The sequence below is a fragment of the Taudactylus pleione genome, unplaced genomic scaffold (genome assembly GCF_031769625.1).
Source record: "Taudactylus pleione unplaced genomic scaffold, aTauple2 ptg000155l, whole genome shotgun sequence".
NCBI classification, from domain to species: Eukaryota; Metazoa; Chordata; class Amphibia; order Anura; family Myobatrachidae; genus Taudactylus; species Taudactylus pleione.
Window position 1 is genome coordinate 9,894,676 of NW_028284557.1, and position 22,370 is coordinate 9,917,045.

A 22,370-nucleotide genomic window follows, 5' to 3' on the forward strand; every position below is an offset into this window, starting at 1 on the left:
GATGGAGGATGACCAGTGTGAGCCAGATGGGGTACCTAGACAGAAGTCTATGGGACTTATCCAAATTGAGGGATAAACTCATGTGCCAGAGATAAAGCCTGTTACCAGATGTACAGTAGGCACTGGGACACAGCATGCAACAGACAGAGAGAGTAGTCAATGACACTGTTTATAACAATGTTAAGAGATCATAGTCGCGCTAAAATCAGATTTTGTTGGCCTGATTTGTCAGAGAGTGTAAAGTGAAGAACATCTAAGATGTATCATGAGAGGACTGTATGGGAAAAACTATATCCACCTCTGAATATTGGATGTTGCAGAATGTAGAACAGCTAAAGCAAGATCTACTTTGTAATGAGAAGCAATCAGGGTAAATAGAGATACTCTGATAGTGCTGAGCCTGAAGAGAGAGTAAAACCCGACACTTTTTTTGTTCATGGTCATGCCTTATATTTAAAAGAGCAGTGTTTTTACTAGCAAGAAACAGCTAATAAAAGCACTTCCCTTTTAAATATCGGGCATGAACACAAACAAAAGTGTAAATAAACCCCCAGAGGTCAGAAAAAGTGTCAGCTCCTGGACAATGATTATGCAACTAAGAACTATGTGGGAGAAAACATTGATATAATATATTCTTTATATAATCAGAGAGATGGTCTGGTGCTGAATAATTTTTCAACTGTAATTATACTGTGCTATCATACTGGCTTCAACACCTCATGTACCTTTCTTTTTTATTAAATCTGCACGTACAGTGGCACCTGTCTGGTATTTATGGGACAGGAATAGGTAATCAATTAAAATTTAGGTACTGTATTTGGTTACATTACGTAAGTAAGACTAAACCCCATATTTTTTTTTTTTTTAAATGACAACAATGATTTGCATGATACAGTTTATTATATATTAAGAGATTATATATTCACCCAGATGCTTGTTGCATTGATTAACTTTATTACATAAGGAAATGCAGATCATACCATTTATAAAGATATTGGACAATTTAAGTTCTTGATCACATTTTCACCTTCTCTTCTGTTGCATTTACTTTCTGTGATATGACTTTGCCATCTACAACTTCTTCAACGATGGTTGTGACTTTCCTGGTTTTATTTGGTTCTGAAAAATGCATATGTATTTGTGTTAAGATAGTTACTTATTTTATTCGGATGTACCTCTATTTTTTCCCTTATTCCGTGTGCACACCAAAAGTATCTATGCATACACATGTATAATATATGCATTATGGTCACGTCTCCTTAGTCATGGAAAGGAGGACTGAGAGAAACGGACAAGCATACTGTAGGCTGAGCACTCTTTACATAATAGAAGATATGGTGCAACAATACACAGTGGTGATAATGATGACTATTAGTAGCACTATCTACAGTAGTTGCTTCTGATTGGCTGATTGTGTATTAACTCCTCAAACTGGTTTCATTTCAATGTGAAAGAAATAGTGGGCGCTAATCAAGGTAAATATAAAAGGATATTTAATGAAAGGCAATAGGAGTAAACTCCAAGGAGTAAAATACATATAAAATTACATAGGTAATGTATTGAGAAGCGTATAAGGTGAGTAAAAAACAATGACTAATCTGAAAAATAGAAAATAAAAAATAAAAATGAAATATATCAATAAAAAATAAATGAAATATACAATAAAGGATAAAATAAAATAAAAATATATATAGATAAAATATAAATGATAATAAATACACAATGTATGCAAACACAAATATGAATCTGCATGCACCACTGATCATATGGTGCTGCACATAAAACCACATAGAAATATTATATCACAGAGCAATTGCCATATGATAGACACAAATGTATTCAAATATTAGATAGATCAGGATCCTAGAACCACTTGGTAAAAAAGATTCAAAAAAAGTATATACTTTTGTATGTGGTAATGTTCCTGTTAAAAAAGTATATATATATTTTCCCAAGCCAGAAGTTTCCCTGGAAAAAGGTATGAATAAATTGTAGCTCATTTGTATGTAACAGTCCCAATTAGAGCTATAAATAAATCCAACGGGAATATTGTTGGTTGGAGGCTGTGGAGTTGCAGCGTGGGTTGCCAGACAGGAGGAAGTTAATCACATGCATGTGTATTTTTAGAAAATGTCCCGCTCAGTTTTTTACCTTGAAAGTGTCTCTTCTATTTAGACCAAGTGCTGCATGGCCCACGAGCCGGCAGTGGTAATTACCAGTGTAGTGGTCAGAAGAAAAGGGACCCACGATCCGGGGAAGTAGCAGCCCATACGCTATGAGCCTCTCCACAGCGGGCACTTGTAATGCGTTTCTCCACCTAGAAGCCCATCAGTGGTTTCATCAGACAGTGTGACTCACAGACCCGTTAGCCGCTATAAGTACCAACTTCAATTGAACGGTAACAGGTGTTTTGTCCGAACTTCATGTAGCGCATGCGCACAGTGTCTCCTCAGTTAGTAATAGAGGTATTCTCCACATTTCTGTTGCACATGCATATTTAGATGTCACATCGGACTCCATTCTTGATATATAATGCAGCCAATTGTAAAGATAGCAACATTGTATTTATAAGCTGATTTGTAAAGATGTTTACAAAGTATCCAATTGTACAAATGGCAACATTGTTTTTGTATATTCACTGCGACTATCTGTCATTAACTCTGAAATAGATAGTGCTCTTAACACATATAATATAAATGTATAGCAATATTAATGAAAATAAAAATTAAATAAAAATAAAAATTATAATAGTAATCAGAATAAAAATACATATAGAATAAAGAAAAAAATATATATATACAAATATAATAATAAGAAACAGATACAGATAGCCATCTACATATCTCTCATGATGTTAAAGATACTGGAACACACAATACTGACCCCGAAAAAACTATTTTAGAAATAGATACGTATACATATAGATCCAAGAGAAAATTTGTAAACAAAAGTGTTGGAAAACTCATACCTCTTAGGTTTAACATATGTTTACTCTATTAGGATGAATAAAACTCATTCTTATGGCTCATTAAAATTCCAATTGGACCCATAATACGGCCCCTATAAACCATAAACTATAAATAGTATATAAAAAATATCAGAGTATCAACGATTATAACCCAAAAAATTATTTAAAAAGTGTTAAGAATGGGCAGAAGGGAAGCTTATTTGAAGGGTTTGGACCCTATGATAGTGGTAGAGAGAGACGATGGAGGTGCAGATATGCAAAAATTGTTTAACAAATTGGAAAATCTCTGCTTAAATGAAACTAGACATTGGTGGGATCAGATCACTCTGCAGAAATATCTGGATGCTGATCTCATCCCAAGAGGTTTAAGAATATTAAAAACATCTACTTTTAAAGATGATGAAAAATTTACAGATGAATGGAAGACAATTATAGACAATTGTTCTAAGAATCTTATGAAACTTTTGATAAGACATAGAGAAATCAAAGTAAATGATACACAAAAGGAAATTGAAAGAATTACTGAACTCCTAAAAAACTTTACAGATGAAAAGGGCTTTTCAGAGCGAGATTTTGAAGTGAATAAGAATATAGAAAGCTTTGAACAATCCCTGATCCAACAAAAAGAAAACAAAATGAGTCGGGATAGAACTGACTATGAGCGTGGACAAACTAGAAGCTTCAACAGAGTGAGGAGGGAGGAATTAATTTCCTCACCTAGGGATAGCTCTCGGGAACATAATAGAGGCATGGGTGGTGGCTTTAGCTATAAGAAACATCAACCCAGGTTTGATAACCATAAAAGGGGCAGGTTTATGAATAAAGCTGCTAATAATTTCCCGAATAGGAGAAATAGCTGGAGAGGGCAAGATATGCCTTTAGGTAGGTATGCACATACCAATAGATTTGAACCTCTGAGTCATTATAAATCACCTAGCCTATCCAATACACCAGATAGGAGAAGTGAGCTGAGACCATTGGTTAAACAGTGGAAATATATCCCACTAGAAAATCAATCTTTTTTTGGGGACGGTCACAGATTTTGAGACCACCCCAGGGGGTTTCCATCACACAACTGGGCCTTAAAAAGAGGAAGGGAAAAGGAAGGTGAGGAACTAGAGGAGGGAGATCAAAATCTAAGCAAAAACAAAAATATATACGTATAAACTAGGAGAGAAAGGAGTATATAATTTATCATCAAAAACACTTAGTGAGGCAGATTTAAAACTTTTAAGTAAGGGGATGAATTTTGCCCCCGCTTCAAAACCTAACATGTTCAACCTTTTTGTTGACCTTTTATCGCTATGTCCGTACCCTGAGTAGAAAAAGATTTTTTGCCATCAAAGGTATGAAAAAACAAAATATAGTAGGCTCCCCCATTGTTTTGGACACATATGATGGGGAGGCCTTGGACATTTTGGAATCATTTGACACCGAATCCAGTTCCCTGGGTGGGAGTCCTAAATTGTCACAGGTGTTCGATATCAATGGTGGCTTTTCCAAAAGTTTTAGGCATAAGTCTGATTTTTATCCTTTACAATATAGAGGTCCGTACATTGAAAGTTTTTATCAATCCACCTTGGAGGAGTTTAGAACTCTCTGTGAAAAAGCGGGTAAAGAACATTTGAGGGATAATTTGTCCAGGGACGAAAGACAAGCGATGAGGGCCCTTAGAGAGGATCCCAACGTCACCATAAAACCGGCTGATAAGGGCGGTGGGGTTGTCATAATGAACACAACAGACTATATACAGGAAGCATATAGGCAATTGTTAAATGTTTCACAGTATGTGGTGTTGGATGGTGACCCCACCATCCCTTTTCAGAAGAAGCTGAGGAATTTGTTGGATAATGCACTTGGTGATGGGGTGATTGATAAAGAAATTTTAAAATTTTTGTTCAATACACATCCCTTAATACCCACTTTTTACTTTCTCCCAAAGATTCACAAGACACTATATTCCCCACCTGGTAGACCTATAATTTCAGGTGTTGGTTCACACACAAATAATTTGTATTATTTTGTGGACACATTCTTACAATCACATGTTCAATCACTACGGTCATTTATTAAAGATACATCACATTTTTTACATCTTGTCAAGGATATTAAATGGAGAAGTAGTTATATTTTTGCCACTTGTGATGTTGAATCCCTTTATTCGAACATTTCACATGAGGATGGAATAAAAGCAGTTGAGCATTATCTCAAGAATGATCCAAATATCACAGAATCACTTTGTAACTTTGTTCTTTTATGTATTAAATATATTCTTAAACACAATTACTTCACTTTTGATTCACGGTTTTATTTACAACGATTGGGGACTGCCATGGGAACCAGGTTTGCCCCGAGTTTTGCCAACCTATACATGGGTCGGTTCGAAGAACAACATGTGTGGGGTCGGCAGCTCGGGGCGAACCTGGTTCTCTATGGCAGATATATTGATGATTTGTTTTTTGTCTGGGATGGGGATTTAGTTTCACTGCAATTATTTTTGGATGATTTGATTCACAATTCATTTGGGTTGAAGTTCACGAGCACTATTAGTTCCACTTCTATTAATTATCTAGATATCACACTATATATTGGGGCAGATGGTGATGTTGCAACTAAAACTTACATAAAAGAGGTTGATCAGAGTAGGTACTTGAATTATAAGAGCAACCATCTAAACATTTGGAAAGCCAATATTCCTAAAGGGCAATTCCTTCGTATCAAAAGGAACTGTTCTAAACCGGAGGAATTTGAGAAACAAGCTATGTCTCTTTATACATCTTTCTCTGAGCAGGGATACCCTGCAAATTTACTTGATAAAGCACTTAATGATGTCAGTGAGCTAGATACAGCCAATACTATGCAGAGGAAAAAAGGGAGTGAGGAGTCAAAAGAAAGGACCTTGACATTTGTTACTACTTGTAACTCTTATGCTAGGGAGATCAAGAAAATAATAAATAGAAATCTTCAACTATTACAGCTGGATGCACATATAGGTCCATGCATAATACCTAGTAAAGCAGTAATTTTTAAACAATCAGAAAATCTTAAAAACAGATTAGTTCCAAGCCATTTTAGAAGAAGTGACAATAATTCTATAAATACTCTTAATTGGCTCCCTCCTAAACCTCCAGGCTTCCATAGATGTGGTGGTATCGGTTGTACCACATGCAAACATACGGAGAGGAAAACCACCCATTTCATGTCACATGTTTCGAAAGAAACATTCTGTATTAAAGATTTCCTAAATTGTAAGTCCATCAATGTAATCTATGTAGTGGAATGCGGTTGCGGCCTACAGTATGTAGGCCGCACAACCAGATCTCTACATACTAGGTTCATGGAACATAGAAGAAATTTTATTAAGAAAATTAGAACACATCCACTTTCTAAACATGTTACTATCTGTCAAGGTGAAGGGCTAAAGAACATTCTGGTTAAAGCGATAGATCATGTCAAACCAACTAAGAGAGGTGGCGATAGATTTAATGGTTTATGTAAACGAGAGGCTTGCTGGATATTTTGACCCAAAACCCTCTTTCCACAAGGTCTTAATGACACAGTGGAACTTAATAATATAGGCTAGTCTATTCTGTGTTGGCTAGTAGTTGACCTATGGTCACATAGATATCCACCTCTTAGTATTGGTGGGTGGGTTCTGGGGATACATACTGCATATTATATATATATTTTATTGATTTGGATTCTCCATTGATTTGATTTCTCTATTTCTTAACACTTTTTTTTTATAATTTTTTGGGTTATAATCGTTGATACTCTGATATTTTTTATATACTATTTATAGTTTATGGTTTATAGGGGCCGTATTATGGGTCCAATTGGAACGTTAATGAGCCATAAGAATGAGTTTTATTCATCATAATAGAGTAAAAATATGTTAAACCTAAGAGGTATGAGTTTTCCAACACTTTTGTTTACGAATTTTCTCTTGGATCTATATGTATACGTATCTATTTCTAAAATAGTTTTTTCGGGGTCAGTATTGTGTGTTCCAGTATCTTTAACATCATGAGAGATATGTAGATGGCTATCTGTATCTGTTTCTTATTATTATATTTGTATATATATATTTTTTTTTTCTTTATTCTATTTGTATTTTTATTCTGATTACTATTATAATTTTTATTTTAATTAAATTTTTATTTTCATTAATATTGCTATACATTTATATTATATGTGTTAAGAGCACTATCTATGTCAGAGCTAATGACAGATAGTCGCAGTGAATATACAAAAACAATGTTGCCATTTGTACAATTGGATACTTTGTAAACATCTTTACTAATCAGCTTATAAATACAATGTTGCTATCTTTACAATTGGCTGCGTTATATATCAAGAATGGGGTCCGATGTGACATCTAAATATGCATGTGCAACAGAAATGTGGAGAATACCTCTATTACTAACTGAGGAGACACTGTGCGCATGTGCTACATGAAGTTCGGACAAAACACCTGTTACCATTCAATTGAAGTTGGTATTTATAGCGGCTGCCAGGTCTGTTAGTCACACTGTCTGATGAAACCGCTGATGGGCTTCTAGGCGGAGAAACGCATTACAAGTGCCCGCTGTGGAGAGGCTCATAGCGTATGGGCTGCTACTTTCCCGGATCGTGGGCCCCTTTTCTTCTGACCACTAAAAATACACATGCATGTGATTAACTTCCTCCCGTCTGACAACTCCACAGCCTCCAACCAACAATACTCCATTTGGATTTATTTATAGCTCTAATTGGGACTGTTACATACAAATGAGCTACAATTTATTCATACCTTGTTCCAGGGAAACTTCTGGCTTGAGAAAATATATATATACTTTTTTAACAGGAACATTACCACATACAAAAGTATATACATTTTTTTGAATCTTTTTTACCAAGTGGTTCTAGGATCCTGATATATCTAATATTTGGATACATTTGTGTCTATCATACGGCAATTGCTCTGTGATATAATATTTCTATGTGGTTTTATGTGCAGCACCATATGATCAGTGGTGCATGTGGATTCATATTTGTGTTTGCATACATTGTGTATTTATTATCATTTATATTTTATCTATATATTTTTCTTTTTTATTTTTATCCTTTATTGTATATTGCATTTATTTTTTATTGATATATTTCATTGTTTTTTACTCACCATATACGCTTCTCAATACATTACCTATGTAATTTTATATGTATTTTACTCCTTGGAGTTTACTCCTATTGCCTTTCATTAAATATCCTTTTATATTTACCTTGATTAGAGCCCACTATTTCTTTCTCATTGCTACTTCTCTGTTGGGGATTTTCCAGTTTCCCCACTGTAGAGGGCTGGCTTTTCATTGGGTACTATATATGAAGAATTTATAACGACATACAATAGGTATTAGCGCTTGTATTTTTTCGTATATGGTTTCATTTAATTTTGATTACAGCAGTAAAATGATTACCGTTGGATTTTTACATGGGAAAGAACTGAGTTATTTCATATACTGTAGTGTCATTTTATGCAATTTGTATTTTGTATTTGGGTTTGACTTTAAGAAAATCTTAAATTAAAAATGCAACTTCAAGGATAACATATGTATTACATGATTTTGTTGTGTATAAAAATGCTAATGAGACTTCGGCAGTTACTATTAACACTTTCAAGCCACGTTTCTCTACTGATGTGGAGCACAAGTATACACACTTGTTATGTCTGACAAACACCAGGAATTAATGCTACTGTTTCTGAGCTGTACCCATCTTGAAATGTTCCAAAGGAATATATGCATGTAAGTACACTTTTTTGTTTTATTCACATATGTGTCCATATCTAATCGGGCCCAATATAATTTTGTCATGAACCTTCAAAGGGACATAATGAAAACATATTTTTTATACTGTAAGCTGCATCATTCAGATGTTACATAGAACATTGAGTAATAGTTGCTGTACAATTACTTATATTACTGTACTTTCTATTATACTCTACTATATGACTGAGTGCTCAAATTGTCTTTAGTTTGGACCCCAACTGTCAAATTGTAATTGTTCTTATAACCCAAATGTTAATATGCAACTGTTTTTTTCGGACCCCAAGTGTCAGTGAATTAATCTGAAAATCAAAGTATCAGTGTGCTATTTTTGTAGGACCCCAATAGTCAGTGTGTCATTGTTCTGACTCAGACCCGGTCGCAAGCGCAGAGCATTCACAACTGGCTCCATCGTGCACATGCACGAAACCCCGATAGCGACGGGCAATCCGTCGCTCTGGGTCTCGCACCAAAGGGGGAGAGCTGTCGATGTTGAGTGACAGCTCGCCCCGTTTGGTGGGTGGGCCGGGATGGTGGCTGCCCAAACGGAGGCGAATGCTTTCCGTTTGGGGGCGGTCACACTGACATCACGAGTGATGTCAGTGGAGAGCTTCCGGCTCTGTTAGAGCTGAAAGCTCTCTGGGGCTTGCGATGAACGAGACCCTACCACAAGGGTCTCGTCGCAAGCCCGATGGTTGCGATGGTCTTGACCATTGCGACCATCAACCTGGCCGCTCACAATAGCTGTGGGTGGTCACCCACAGCTATGCGAGCGGCCAGGAGGCCGAACAAAAAAAACCCAAAACGCCCTGATTCAGAGCGAGCACTCTTTCAGAGCGTCCATCTCTGAATCAGGCCCAAGTGTTGGTGTGTCAAATTGCCGGCGTGTTATAGAAGCATTGATCTGAGAACACAAGTATGGTTGTGTCATTGCTTTGGGAATCCAAATGTCAGTGTGTTATTGTTCTGGGACCCTGTGCCTTTATTCTTGGGCTGTAAGCATTAAATGTCATTGTTCTTGAACCATTAATGTCAGTGTGCTATTGTTCTGAGACTGTATCATTTACCATTGTCCTGAAACTACAATTGTCATGTGCTAGTATTCTGTTCTTGGAACCCAAATGTCAATGTGCCATTTCAATGCATTGCTTAGTTACAAACTAAGGAACCCTGAAAATACTATCATTTATCTAACACCTTCTAGAAGATAATAGCTAGAATCTGGTTGGTTGCTATGGTCAACACCTTCACTTCTATAAACTCGCACATTTTAATAAATATACCTCTATGACTCTTCTTCAGGTACATCCCCATACCTTTGCTCTAAGACACAACATTCTAGCATGTAATACATTGTAAACTGTATTGTCCTAGCATATTCTTCATTATATTGACCTTTACAATGTGCTTTGTAAATACTAGTTGGAGCTTTAATTCATAATTTTACAGAAGTCTCTTAAAGCTAAGTTATATTACTTAATGCTACGCCGACACAATGCCATAAAAGTGTAAGGTTATTGTTTATATTAAATATAAATAAATATGCAAAGAGCACCTTACTTTTACATTAGTGTTTGTTAGGGCAGATTGATTCATTTATTCAAGAACGCACACATACCTTTCACTGGAACTGGTTCTTTGTATTGCCATCTAGAAAGCACACAATAATTTGCATCAACTTGATTATAATATTTATTTTAATATAGTTTCTCTTCATAGATATAGTGGATGATGTAGAATTGAACACAAGTCAGCCATATTTACAGCTACAGTGCATACATGGACTAAATGTGTTATTGGCACTCCTGGTTATAACTGGCTGCCCAAGTGCTAACCGGTTCTACCCTTGAGCCTCAAAATGTTTAGCAATTGAAAAAAGTTGGTAGAGATCAAAGAAGCTAAAACCATAAGGTGGCTTCAATCATAAAAAATGCATATATAAATAAATAAAATGATCCAGATGGATTATAAAGTGCTAATATAATAAAAATGAAATATTCTCCATAACACTTTGTACTCTGGATAATTTTATTATTAATGTATGGACATTTTTATGATGGAAGTCACCTTATGGTAAATGGATCCATCACCCATAGAAATAAACACAGAAATAGGGATTTGGAAATGTGTTGCGCTATGTTCTAGTGCCAGCAGGAGAGTGTACTGAGTTTACCATTAATTTTGCAACATAAAATGAAATTTGCTGTCTAACAGATTTTCAAAATTAACCTAACACCAATGCCTCATTGATGTCTTTATATATCAAATAAAATGTATCTAGGTACATATTTTTAAACTAGAAAAAAACTGTTTCTAAACGCACTCTAATTCCTCTGTCAAATGTTATAGACACAGAGGTCATCATATTTTTTCAAATATTTAAATTTGTTTCCTAGCTGGCAGGAAAGAGACACATTTATAATAAAAATTAATAAAGAAAATGTGAAACTCCTGATGAATAGAAAATAAAAGTAATTTTGGGAGTTAATCTTTTAACTAAATAAAGTTTGGTGATTTTTTTGCTTTTTATTTCTGAAGCGTGGAATTGATGAGTACATTTCTTATTGCATCTGAAGTATGTAGACTGACAGAGGTGCTGAAAGCTCCAATACACCTGGAATTAATTGACTACTTGCAAACTTCTCCTACTAGCCTTCTTTCATACCCTCTAACATTCCAAAAATGAAAAATTTACATAAAATAAGTCACGCTCCCAATAAGACACAGCCACACCCTAGTCTAACTGATCACACATCCATTTGGTCATGGCTACACCTCCAATCTGGACCTATAGCATGTCTAAAACTATCAATCTTGGAGATATGTTTTTTTTAATGATAAATAATAGATATTATGTCCATATTCTTCTATGTCAGTGTTTTCAAAACCCATTCCTTGGGAAGCATGAACAGTGCATGTTTACAGGTATCCTCACAGGGGGCGATTCAATTATTTAACTGACGGCTATTTTTTGAAGGCACCCGATGGAGCAATTCAATTGTTGCTCCATCGGAGCGCGATAGCCACTGGCGCCGACATTTCTGCTCGCACCCTCGGGAGGGTGCGAGCAAAAATGTGCAAGAAACTCATAGTTAAGGTGCCCTCACCACAACTTTAGATGGGTTTAGCCATTTTACACGGCTAAACCTGGTCTAATAGGGCATGAAGAGTACTATAATTAATGCACACCCAGAACAACTGAATTGCAAAACTGGGTGCTCATTAATTATCGCCGCTCACGCAACATTTGAATCGCCCCCACAGAATCACAAGTGAAATAATTATCTTCACCTGTGGATCTATTAAGATGTGTCAACCAGTAATGTACACACCTGTGCACCTGCTAGTTAAAAATGGAAACCATGCACTGTTAGTGCTCCCTGAGGAATGAGTTTAGGATACACTGTTGTATGCAATGCTAAATTCCTGTTTTATACCTGTATCTATTGTTTTAGTAGTACAATACTGACTAGTATCTAATTTTTGCTTCAAAATCATGTAGGGAATCTAAATGATTATATGATTATCTGAAGTACCATCCACTAAATTAGTACTTAATTGCCTATACCATGTGTATTGTAAAACTTACGCCTCTCCGGCAAGTAGTCTGCAGTAAGTCTCGATCTCCATTTCCAGACGGGTCTTGATATCCAGAAGAAGTTTGTACTCTGCATTCTGACGTTCAAGATCACTGCGGACCTGACTCAACTGTTGTTCCACATTCCCTACATAGCCCTGTAGTTGTGCCAACTGAGTACTGTAGCAATGCTCCGTCTCTGCCAGAGAGCACTCCAGGGAGGATTTCTGTTTTTTTTGAGCAAGACAAACCCAGTTAACATAGGTGCTTTCATTGATAAGGTTACAGCCACAACTAATAATGAATAATAATTGTCTTTTATTTTTCTATTATTCACTTTTTCTAAATATAAACAAAAATGGTGCAGACTGTTTTGCACTGTACATGATGCTTTGCTCCTTCTCTCGAGATTCCCGGGAATTTGGCCTGCCTCAGCCAAATTCCCGGATAGCCACGTCTGTCTGAAAGATACCTACCCGGGAACACGTTCCCGGGTAGCCACCCCTTCAATCGACCAGGGTTTTTCCCGGGACTTAAGTCCCAGGAAATTACCCTGCTTCTGTCTGAATGGTGCTACCCGGGCAGCACCAAGCAGCTTTTACATGGAGGTGACAGCGCAGAGCGTCCTATAGGACGCTCAGCGCTACTGCTTTGAGTTGGCAGCGCAGAGCGTCCTATAAGATGCTCAGCGCTGCTACTCCCCACCCCCAGCGCCGGCCGGCTGTGTACACAGAGAACCCCAGCCGGACGGTGGGGACACCCGCCGGCGGGTCTCTGCCACAGCGGGCCGTCCGCACTCCTGGTGGACCACCAGGGAATTAAAAGAAATGAAAAAAAATAATAATTAAAAAAAAAAAATTCTGCATTATGATTGGCCGGCTTCCAGCAGCTGAATGATGACATCATCATCATCAGCCAGAGAGGGAATAGGCTAGGGGGAGCAGACGGAAGAGGAGAGGAAGGTAAGTAGAAAAACCCTGCTCTTGTCTGAAAGGGGTCTACCTGGGAATTTCCCGGGTAGACACTGTAGTGTGAAAGGGGGGTCTCTACCAAATACCTGGGAATTTGCTCAAGAGAAATTCCCGGGTCTGTGCAGGAAATTTTCCGGGTTGTATGTCTGAAAGGGGTATAATACATTTGTTGCATGCTGAGCAGTGCAATAGAGTCCACTCCACATGTGTTATGCTTCTTAAGTAAGTTTCTGCAGCAATTCCACATAATTCCATTTCAAATTAACCACGGGAGAATAAAATGCTTTAATTTACCATGGCAAGTTGGGCTTGAAGCTCAATTTCTAGTTCTTGCAGTGTGCGCCTAAGTTCTGTCAGCTGACTTTTGTGAGACTCGACCATTTCGCTGCTGTGGGAAATCTCTTGGTGTAGTTCTGTACTCTACAAACATATGGAAATCATGATAAAAAAAGCCAGCGCATAAGGTCCCCTGAAAAATCACTTTAACATTTTGAACACACAGTATTACCTTTTGTTTAAACCATTCTTCAGCCCTCTGTCTGTTCTGTTCGGCAATTTCTTCATATTGTGATCGCATGTCACTGAGAAGTGTGCTAAGATCAATACCTGGGGCTGCGTCCATTTCCACATTAATATCTCCTTTCTGTCCTCTCAAAGCCTTCATTTCCTGAGAAAAGAACAAGAAACCATCCATGTAACTATTATAAGGCAGCTGAAGATCAACTAGATAAACAAAAATATAAAATTTTGGATCATTCTTACTAAGAACAAAACTACAGTACTCTCCTTAAAAAGTCAGTGAATGAAATGAAACTTAAAATATACTTAAACATGGGGTAAATGTATGTATTAATCTTTTTAAAGTGAGGTATATATTTAATTTTTACATATTATAAAAGATACTCTATCAGTGGGCACAGGGAAAATATCATATTACCCATGGCCTTTCCTAAAACATGAGTGGTTATTTGCAACTGTATTCCAAAAATATACCATTAAAAGTAAAGCCAAGTGTTCTGAAAAAGATCTGATCTTTTTCATTTTACATAAAATAGAATGTAGATAAAGTCATAAGAGCGCCAATCAACCATAATATACTTAAGCTGAAAGGTAGTCCTTAAATTGCTTGTCACTTTTTTTCCGGAGGATCCTCTTCAAACATTCAGTATATAAAACGAAAAAACATGTGTAGAATAGTTTTCAGAAAACTATTCTACACATGTTTTTTCTTGTCCTCTTTTTTCGTTTTATATACTGAATGTTTGAAGAGGATCCTCCGGAAAAAAAGAAAAAAAGTGACAAGCAATTTAAGGACTACCTTTCAGCTTAAGTATATTGTGGTTGATTAGCGCTCTTATGACATTATCATTCTATTTTATGTAAATTCTTTCTTGTATTGGGCAAGACTAGATAAGGTTTTAGAGCTGCTGTCTTTTTTGGAATGTGCGCCGTGAGTGTTCCAATAGGACCTCCTACGTTTTAATTTTACAGATCGAGTTGGTTTAGAGTTTGGACATCAGCTTGTAAGTATAAATTTTGCGGTAAAATCAGATTTAGAATTTGACACATGGGCTAATTATAAAACTGGGTAATGGTTAACATTAAGATTATTATGTGTTTTGGCTTACTTATTATTTTTTTAATATAGACCCAGCATACTTTAGGATGTTGGTGGTAAAACAACTCACTTGGAAAAAGAGACTCATTTTTTTCTTTTTAAACAACAGGTTTCTTATTTTTCAGGACACCAGGATCTAAGATGCCTTTAGAGTTTTCTATTCAGGCCTTATTACTAGAAAATCTAATTGTACATTCCCTGCTTTAAGGGCCAAGAACACATGCCCTTTAGATTCCCTTTATTGAAATGGCTGTGTATACATTATATTGGTTGAAGAGTTATATCCTGTAGCAATGTAGTCAAAAGCTGAAATATACATGTTACTGTAAGGGGTTCTGTATGATATGTCGACATTCATAGACATGTACGATATCGACTTGCAACATGTTGATTTTGACGTAAAGTTGACGTTCACAATGTCAAGACCTATTCTCAACATTGTTACTAACGTTAACCCTAAGATTTGTATTGTCACCATTATAACTATATAGACATGTCATATTTCGCCTTTTATACCATGTTAACATCTGCAGGTGTCGCCATGTAGAATATTGAATTCTAACCATGAGGACATGCAAAAATTCACCATTCTGGTGTCGACATAATGACTGTCTATATAGTCCTTGTCAACATGCTGATTGCACACTACTGTAAGATGTTGTACTGGTAAAGTAATAAATTACCTCTTCATGGTTCCTCTTCAGGCAGTCAATCTCTTCCTTTAGACTTTCCAACTGAGATGCAAGGTTGGACTTTGTGAAGGTCAGTTCATCTAGTAACCTACGTAGGCCACAGATGTCTGATTCAACGCTCTGATGAAGACAGGCCTCATTCTCATACCTAAAATGGAATTTCTTATGAAACACATTCTTGCAGATGTGTAGATAGTTCATATCACATTTAGAAAAATGAAAGGTAACCCCATTTAACAATAAAACATATTTTGCCTAATTAAAATCCTTATGCTGGGTACCACCAATTTCTGGAATAACACCAGATGTTTTATGACTTATGCTCAAAATCAGCAGTTATAGAAAAAAAATACATGGCTGTTGTTGCTCTTTCAAAAACCTTGTGTAAAAACTGATCTGCCTTATCAGAATATGTATCCATGGGCAGAACCAGCGCAATGCGCTCAGCAGGGTAAGCAAAGTAGGGAGGCGCTGGGCTGGAGAGGTGCTCTCCCCGCTGCTATCCGCTATTTCTGCACCTATCAAACTTTATGACGGGCAGCAATGTCACTCAATGCCACTTGAGTGCCATTACCCCCGGCCTCACTCCTTATCATGTTTTATCATGGGTGCACTCCCCCACCACCACCCCTTCACCACCATGTTGGTTTACAGCTACAGCACTGTATGTACTATGTAGTGTAAAACATGGATACTGCGATAGGAGTGCAACTGTGAATGTTTGACGATGAACATTAGTTTATTAACTGATGAAAATTATATTTATTTACTAATTATTATTGTGTGATAAAAATGTGTTGATTATGTCACTTAAGAAATTTGCTTTGTTTCTTTATTTAGTTGAATTTAGAATTGTAATGATTAAACTTCATATTGTACTACAGTCTCTATATGTGTTATATTTACTCTCCAAGTAGATTGTGTCTTAACTCACTTAAGTCTGAAGTCTTCTGCCGCCAATTTGGCATTGTCAATCTGCAGGACGAGTCTGGCATTGTCTGTACTTTCAGATAGGATCTGGGAATGACAAGAAAATCCACAAAATCAGAATACTGGAATTGAGTAAAAATCTATAAGAAAGACTACAATAAAAATAAAGCAGACTTTTTTAGAACATTTCTGAACTGTTCATTTTTTTTTCTTTTTATTATTTACGTATCACATCTCATCATTGTTGTGCCACTATAAAACACCATTGATGTGCTCACAAAATGAAAACATAGCTATTAGAAGAAACATTTTTATTGTTACAATTGGCACACAAACAATATGTCAGACTGCAGTATGTCATTTTTAACAGTCGTCTTTCTGAAACTTGGATCACGCCTGTTTCTTATAAACTAGACTTCTCAGTGTCCAGTTAATTTCCACTGCATTTTGAATCTAGAAAATATTTGTTTTCATTAATACCAATTAGCTAACTAGCTGCTGTAACAATTGTATTTTCCTGTACAAATTCTTTACTTAAATCAGAGTCACATTTTTTTTTCACTTGGAGTTCATATTAAGTTTGAATATTTAAAATTAAGCATTCCTTGTTTCATTTATAATTCGTATTGTTTTTTTTTTACCTTAACCTGTCTCTGTTATACTCTTTGAATTAAATTATAGCTGTTAAAAACTTAACTACTTTTATGAGTATAAAATTAGTTGATGTTATACAATAATTGTGCCAAAAAAAGGATGAGGCGGATGACCTAAAAGTTTGAAACCTTGTCTTTAGAGACTAACCAATAATCAGTTATCCATCTCTCTATGTTCAGAACTTAGAACACAGGTAAGCAATTATTTTGATATATTCATTCAGAAATGCATAGAATTAGTCCCTTCGTTTACCCTGCTCTTGAGGTCTTCAATAATGCAGAAGTATCTAGTGTAGTCTCCCGGGATTGTTTTCTGCTGGTGCTTAATGTACCATTCCTTAATTTTTGATTCAAGGTCAGCATTGGCATTTTCCAGGGCCTTCACTTTGTCCAGGTAAGAAGCCAGTCGGATGTTTAGATTTTGCATGGTCTCCTTTTCGCCACCATGCAAAAGACCATCATTTAGATTGAGACTCCCGACTGCAAAGTGCTCAGATCCTTTAGCCAGATCTACAGCCATACTGCTAACTCTATGGCTACTGACACTGCCACTCACTGATGATCTGATAGATCCACTTTTCCAGGTACAAGACATTGTGTATTATGGCAGATCCAACTTCTTCAGCCTTCAATGATCTTTTAACAAATCACACAGCACAACTTAGATAGAATAGAAATATTTATACCTGTCAGTGGAGTGGGTGTAGTATCCTCTTTTCTGAAATTTTACTATAAAACAGCCTATAAATCCTGGCTGGATTAATTTAAATTATATGTAAGAAAAATATCCTCATTTTGTTTTGCTTTCTTGTTTTTTTAAGAAAACCCCTCAGGCTGTCTGCCTTTTTAATTGTTAATACTCAGATTCTTGGTGTTAAGAAATAAATCTGCTGGTTTTTAATAACTTTGAAGTGTGTCATGTTTTCTACAACTTCTTTGTCTGTGACAATGATAACAAACAGACAGTCATGACAATAATTGTTAGGTGCAGTTTTATATACAACCTTTCTAAAGGACTGTCTAGCCAATATTTTAGGAATTACCAGAGTCTTTTTGAAGTTGTTAGTTTCATCCTATATGTCAAAAAAGTGTTTATTTTACTAGTTGTTTCTTCATTTCTGTATAGGTCAATTATCTGCAAATGATAAATATAGCAAAAATGGATGGAAAGTCATTTATGCCATGAATACTGGCCATACATTTTCTATACTGGTATTTAAAACTTTTTCCACCTTTGGATCCTAAACTACCCACAACATTTCTTTTACTTACCCTTGTTTGCATTGTATGGGTTCCTCCACTGAGACCACCTCCCTGTGTTCTTTTGAGCATGAGAAAAGAAGCTATGTTAGCTTTGCTTTCTGCCCCCGTAATCATACAGCTGCAGCTCACCTCCTCTGATATTAATCAAAGACCTCAACACAACAGAGTAACAAGTATCTCCCAAAATTCTGGTAAGTGGAAGAAAGACAGTGTGGGTCACAATACTATTAAAAATGTTGGCTCCACAGGCGAATTGATATTTTAAAGAGGTTTATCCAGCTTCTAACTTTTCCTGCACATCATTGGTGTGTCTGTATTTTCTAGCTCTGCTCTACAGCCTTAAATATGTAAAAAAAAGTCAAAGGATCTTACACATGGGTCGAATGGCCTGCTGACATTTTGGTCTGTGAGTTGGATTCTTCCCTCTACAGACTTCATACTTCTCTATAGTATATGTTCAAAAGAGGTCCCCAAGTCATAGTAAGTACCAAAGCCCTTTTGCATTGATTAAGGAACAGCAGATTATTATTACTAAGCTTCATAAAGTGCAGTGCAACATTTGTATTTCACTTGACACCAACAATGTTAGGCAGCAATGACTACTGCCAACAACATTGTCCTGAAGATTTTAGTGACTCACCATTCATAGGGGAGTGGGAAAGGACCCAGGTCCATGAGTGTATCTTTGGCTGACCACAGGCAATAGAGACCTAAAAAGACACAGGTCCATGGGGGTAGCTTTATTAGACCACAGGCAAAAGAGACACCCCCAAAGTATTGCAGCAAAAGATAGTCTGTATACTATTGCCCAGTGAGGAGCTCTATGACCTTGAACATTATTTATTATTGTCCTAACAGCCAGAAGGCAGAAGAGTTTGAAGAAACCCCATTGTTGTCAACAGAGGCTGTTTTTCCATAGAGATTCAGCCCTGTGCTGAATGGGAAAGGGCTGTGTAACATTTTGACACAAGGTCACAGTCAACAAGATGATGATGAATGGCGTCTAGAATATGCTGCTGCATCGTGATACGCATTTCTTGATGATATTAATGTAGATCATGTGTAACAATTATGTTGTAGTTGCACAATATCACCATTAGAACTCTAACATAAATCGTCCACACCATTATTATAGACTATTAATTAGGAACAGCCAGAGGAGGTGTAATGTATATGTGTGTGAACTCCCTGTGTACATAGACAGAATTTCCTGAATCTAGAAAAGTTCTGGGTGTCTATCATCAAAGCTTGGCAATCACAGTGCAGACTGACTGCACAAAACCTGTCTGATGTTTTTATTTGTACTTTGTCTTGTCATCAAATCGTGAAGCATGATAGATGAAGTGAGAAAATTATGTATTGATGTGCTGTATGATTTCAAATGTGTGCTAACATTCCAACACTGAAATATGTATTACAGAATCTATATATGTATTCACATTATTAAGACTTTTTAAGGTTCACAAAGTGTCCCCAACATCGTACAAGGAATATGCAATAATAATAGTATAACCTGACATATCATAAGTACAAACTGATATATCTAGAAAAAACATACTGCAATAAAACCATCAGGTTTGCGTACATGTCTGAATCAGGCCCATTCTTCAGTAAAGTGATAATCATTTTTCATCTAGAAGATACAATGCGGCATCCATGGTTATAGTAATTTATTGGAGAATCAAATGTTCCCAAATTCAAAAGAACAAATTATTAGATTACTATATTCAAAAGGTCTGTGGTGAGCTCTTATTGGATTTTTGCTTTGACCTCTCATTGGACAAGCTTGAATCTGCTGTCACTAGTTTACAGCTCCAGACTCCAAAACCTGTGGCTTCATTCCAAAATGAACCAGCAACCTCCAGACTCTCCATCTCTGGTGATAATTCCAGCAGAAGCTCCTTCAGTAGCAAATCCTCCTGGGCCAGGTCCAATGATCTTTTCTTCCTAGCAAGACTTTTTCTCTATGCTCCAAGTGGTGATGGATCTTCCTAGGGAGGTTCTATTAAGGCAACTATTCACATCACCATGAAAGATACTGTAGATCTAAAAATACTCTTACACAAACAGAGTTTAGCTGTAGCATTAGAGAACAACTATAAACTGACAAATGGTTTCTTTTCGTCACGTGCTTGTTAGAGTGGGTATGTTACTGATGGTACTGTACTTACCATCTGTTGTGATATTGCCCAATAATGGAAATATTTTGGGCCACAGTTGATGCCTACAAGTGTTTTCTTGCAATCATATAGGTAAATGCTTCCAAAACAACCTTCCTTGCGATTCTTGAAGCTGACTTATTCCCTTCACCACTTCTCATGATCACATGATCAATAGAAGACAGTGAAAGACTACACAATTTTTTATAGCATGTATAGACTTTGGACAGCTGGAAGATAGTACATTTTTTTTCCACTTTTAGCTTCTTAATTTCCTCTACCTGTATAGACTTGCTCGGAGAGTCTCCTGCTATTGTTTCAGTACCACTTTTTGTTATCTTGTATTTTGCATCTAACGTTATATTGTTATATTTTCTTTAGTTCCATCTATATTTTTATGCATAACATTTTTCTTAAAACAAAATGAAAGAACATAGAATATAGAAAACTCAGTCATATGTAAATACAATGTCAAGTATCTCGAGTTTTTTGTAGATTTGTATATAAGGCAACTTGTTTTTTTGTTTTTTTTATTAGTAGTGCAGTGCAAGTAGACAATCTAATATTATTTAACCCATAGCAGCCAATCAGATATATGCTTTTATTAGCCTAATTACATTTGTTTGCTGCAAGTTGATCTATAAAAATGTATTGCTATGAGTTAGCAATATTATATTGAGCCCAATAAGAGCTTTAATAGACCTTTGAAAATTAATCTCTACAGACCATATTCCGTTAGCGGCAAAGTGTGGTCACGATGTGTCGATTCACATATTATCGCTTAATACGATAACCCAACATTGCAGATTTTCTCTACAGGACATTGATGAAAAATCTCTGCAGTGTTGGTAGTAGTGAAGAGCCTGCACTTTCAGCTATCACAGCAAATTGAGTTTCACCTATAATAGTGTTGAAATATATGTTACAAATATAGTATATATGTAATTTTTTTTAGGAATGTACTGTATGTGATTGTATTTGACATATACTTGTGTCTGCAGAATTCTTGTATTTGAGTTCAGTCAGTCTTTTTTAGCCTGAAAATGGTATTAAGTATGTTATTAAATGTACCTTTAATTAATGTTATTAAATATATGACAAAATGTCATTAAATATGCTTAACATCATCAAGAAGACTAGTTGAGCAACATAGGGCCAGGTGTTATAATATATGATATAGTAAAATAAAATACTGGCACTTGCCTCACCACCCAAGGTGACAGTTCCGCAGTTGTACAGTATGCCAGGGTGTGGCAACTGATATCTGTTACATAGCTTGTGTACTGTGTTATGGCCTCACAGGGCAGATTAGTCCAACACTCATATTGAGAAGACTTTTATTGTTAGATGGTAAAATCATCAAGATGTTCCACCCAGCAGAGCAGTTTTCCAAAGATAGAATGTCAAAAACATAATTATTAAGAATTATGGCAATTGCGATCATCCCTGTCATCATTTATCTTTCCTTATGAGATGGGAAATGGGCTGACACTCATTTTGTAATCCTTTCAAAATCCTCTAATTTAAAGATATTACACTGTGCGGAATGAGTTATGGGTGTGCCTCATATTAAACTAAGTTGAGACATATCACTTATGCTAGTCTCAGACAATATCATCTATGTCTACAAGAATGCTTTGATTGCCATTTTTGAATACCACTATCAAATGCTGTTCGGAATGCAGGCTTTTTTCCTATGTTTTCTCTTTTTTAGGCCAGTTAGCACCAGTTTGAT

The 22,370-nt window shown here is 36.2% G+C and overlaps 1 protein-coding gene across 1 annotated transcript; it reads right to left on the reverse strand.

The window, feature by feature from the left end:
• Window positions 1–890: 890 nt before the first annotated feature.
• Window positions 891–17,844, reverse strand: LOC148521790 (keratin, type I cytoskeletal 17-like). Its single transcript, XM_088474661.1, has 8 exons — window positions 17,467–17,844; window positions 16,565–16,647; window positions 15,622–15,778; window positions 13,829–13,987; window positions 13,615–13,740; window positions 12,362–12,576; window positions 10,391–10,422; window positions 891–1,119 (listed from the first exon to the last, which is right to left on the reverse strand). The coding sequence occupies exons 1-8, from the start codon at window positions 17,806–17,808 to the stop codon at window positions 1,016–1,018; spliced, it is 1,218 nt and encodes a 405-aa protein (XP_088330787.1). The 5' UTR covers window positions 17,809–17,844; the 3' UTR covers window positions 891–1,015.
• Between the last annotated feature and the right edge of the window lie 4,526 nt (window positions 17,845–22,370).

Excerpts from the sequence above, each read along its gene's own strand:
- LOC148521790 (XM_088474661.1), bottom strand. The coding sequence starts at position 17,808 with ATGTCTTGTACCTGGAAAAGTGGATCTATCAGATCATCAGTGAGTGGC. Across the intron at positions 13,741-13,828 it reads AAGAATGGTTTAAACAAAAG|AGTACAGAACTACACCAAGA; the intron begins GTAATACTGTGT and ends ATATGTTTGTAG. Across the intron at positions 1,120-10,390 it reads AGAACCAGTTCCAGTGAAAG|AACCAAATAAAACCAGGAAA; the intron begins GTATGTGTGCGT and ends TGCATTTTTCAG.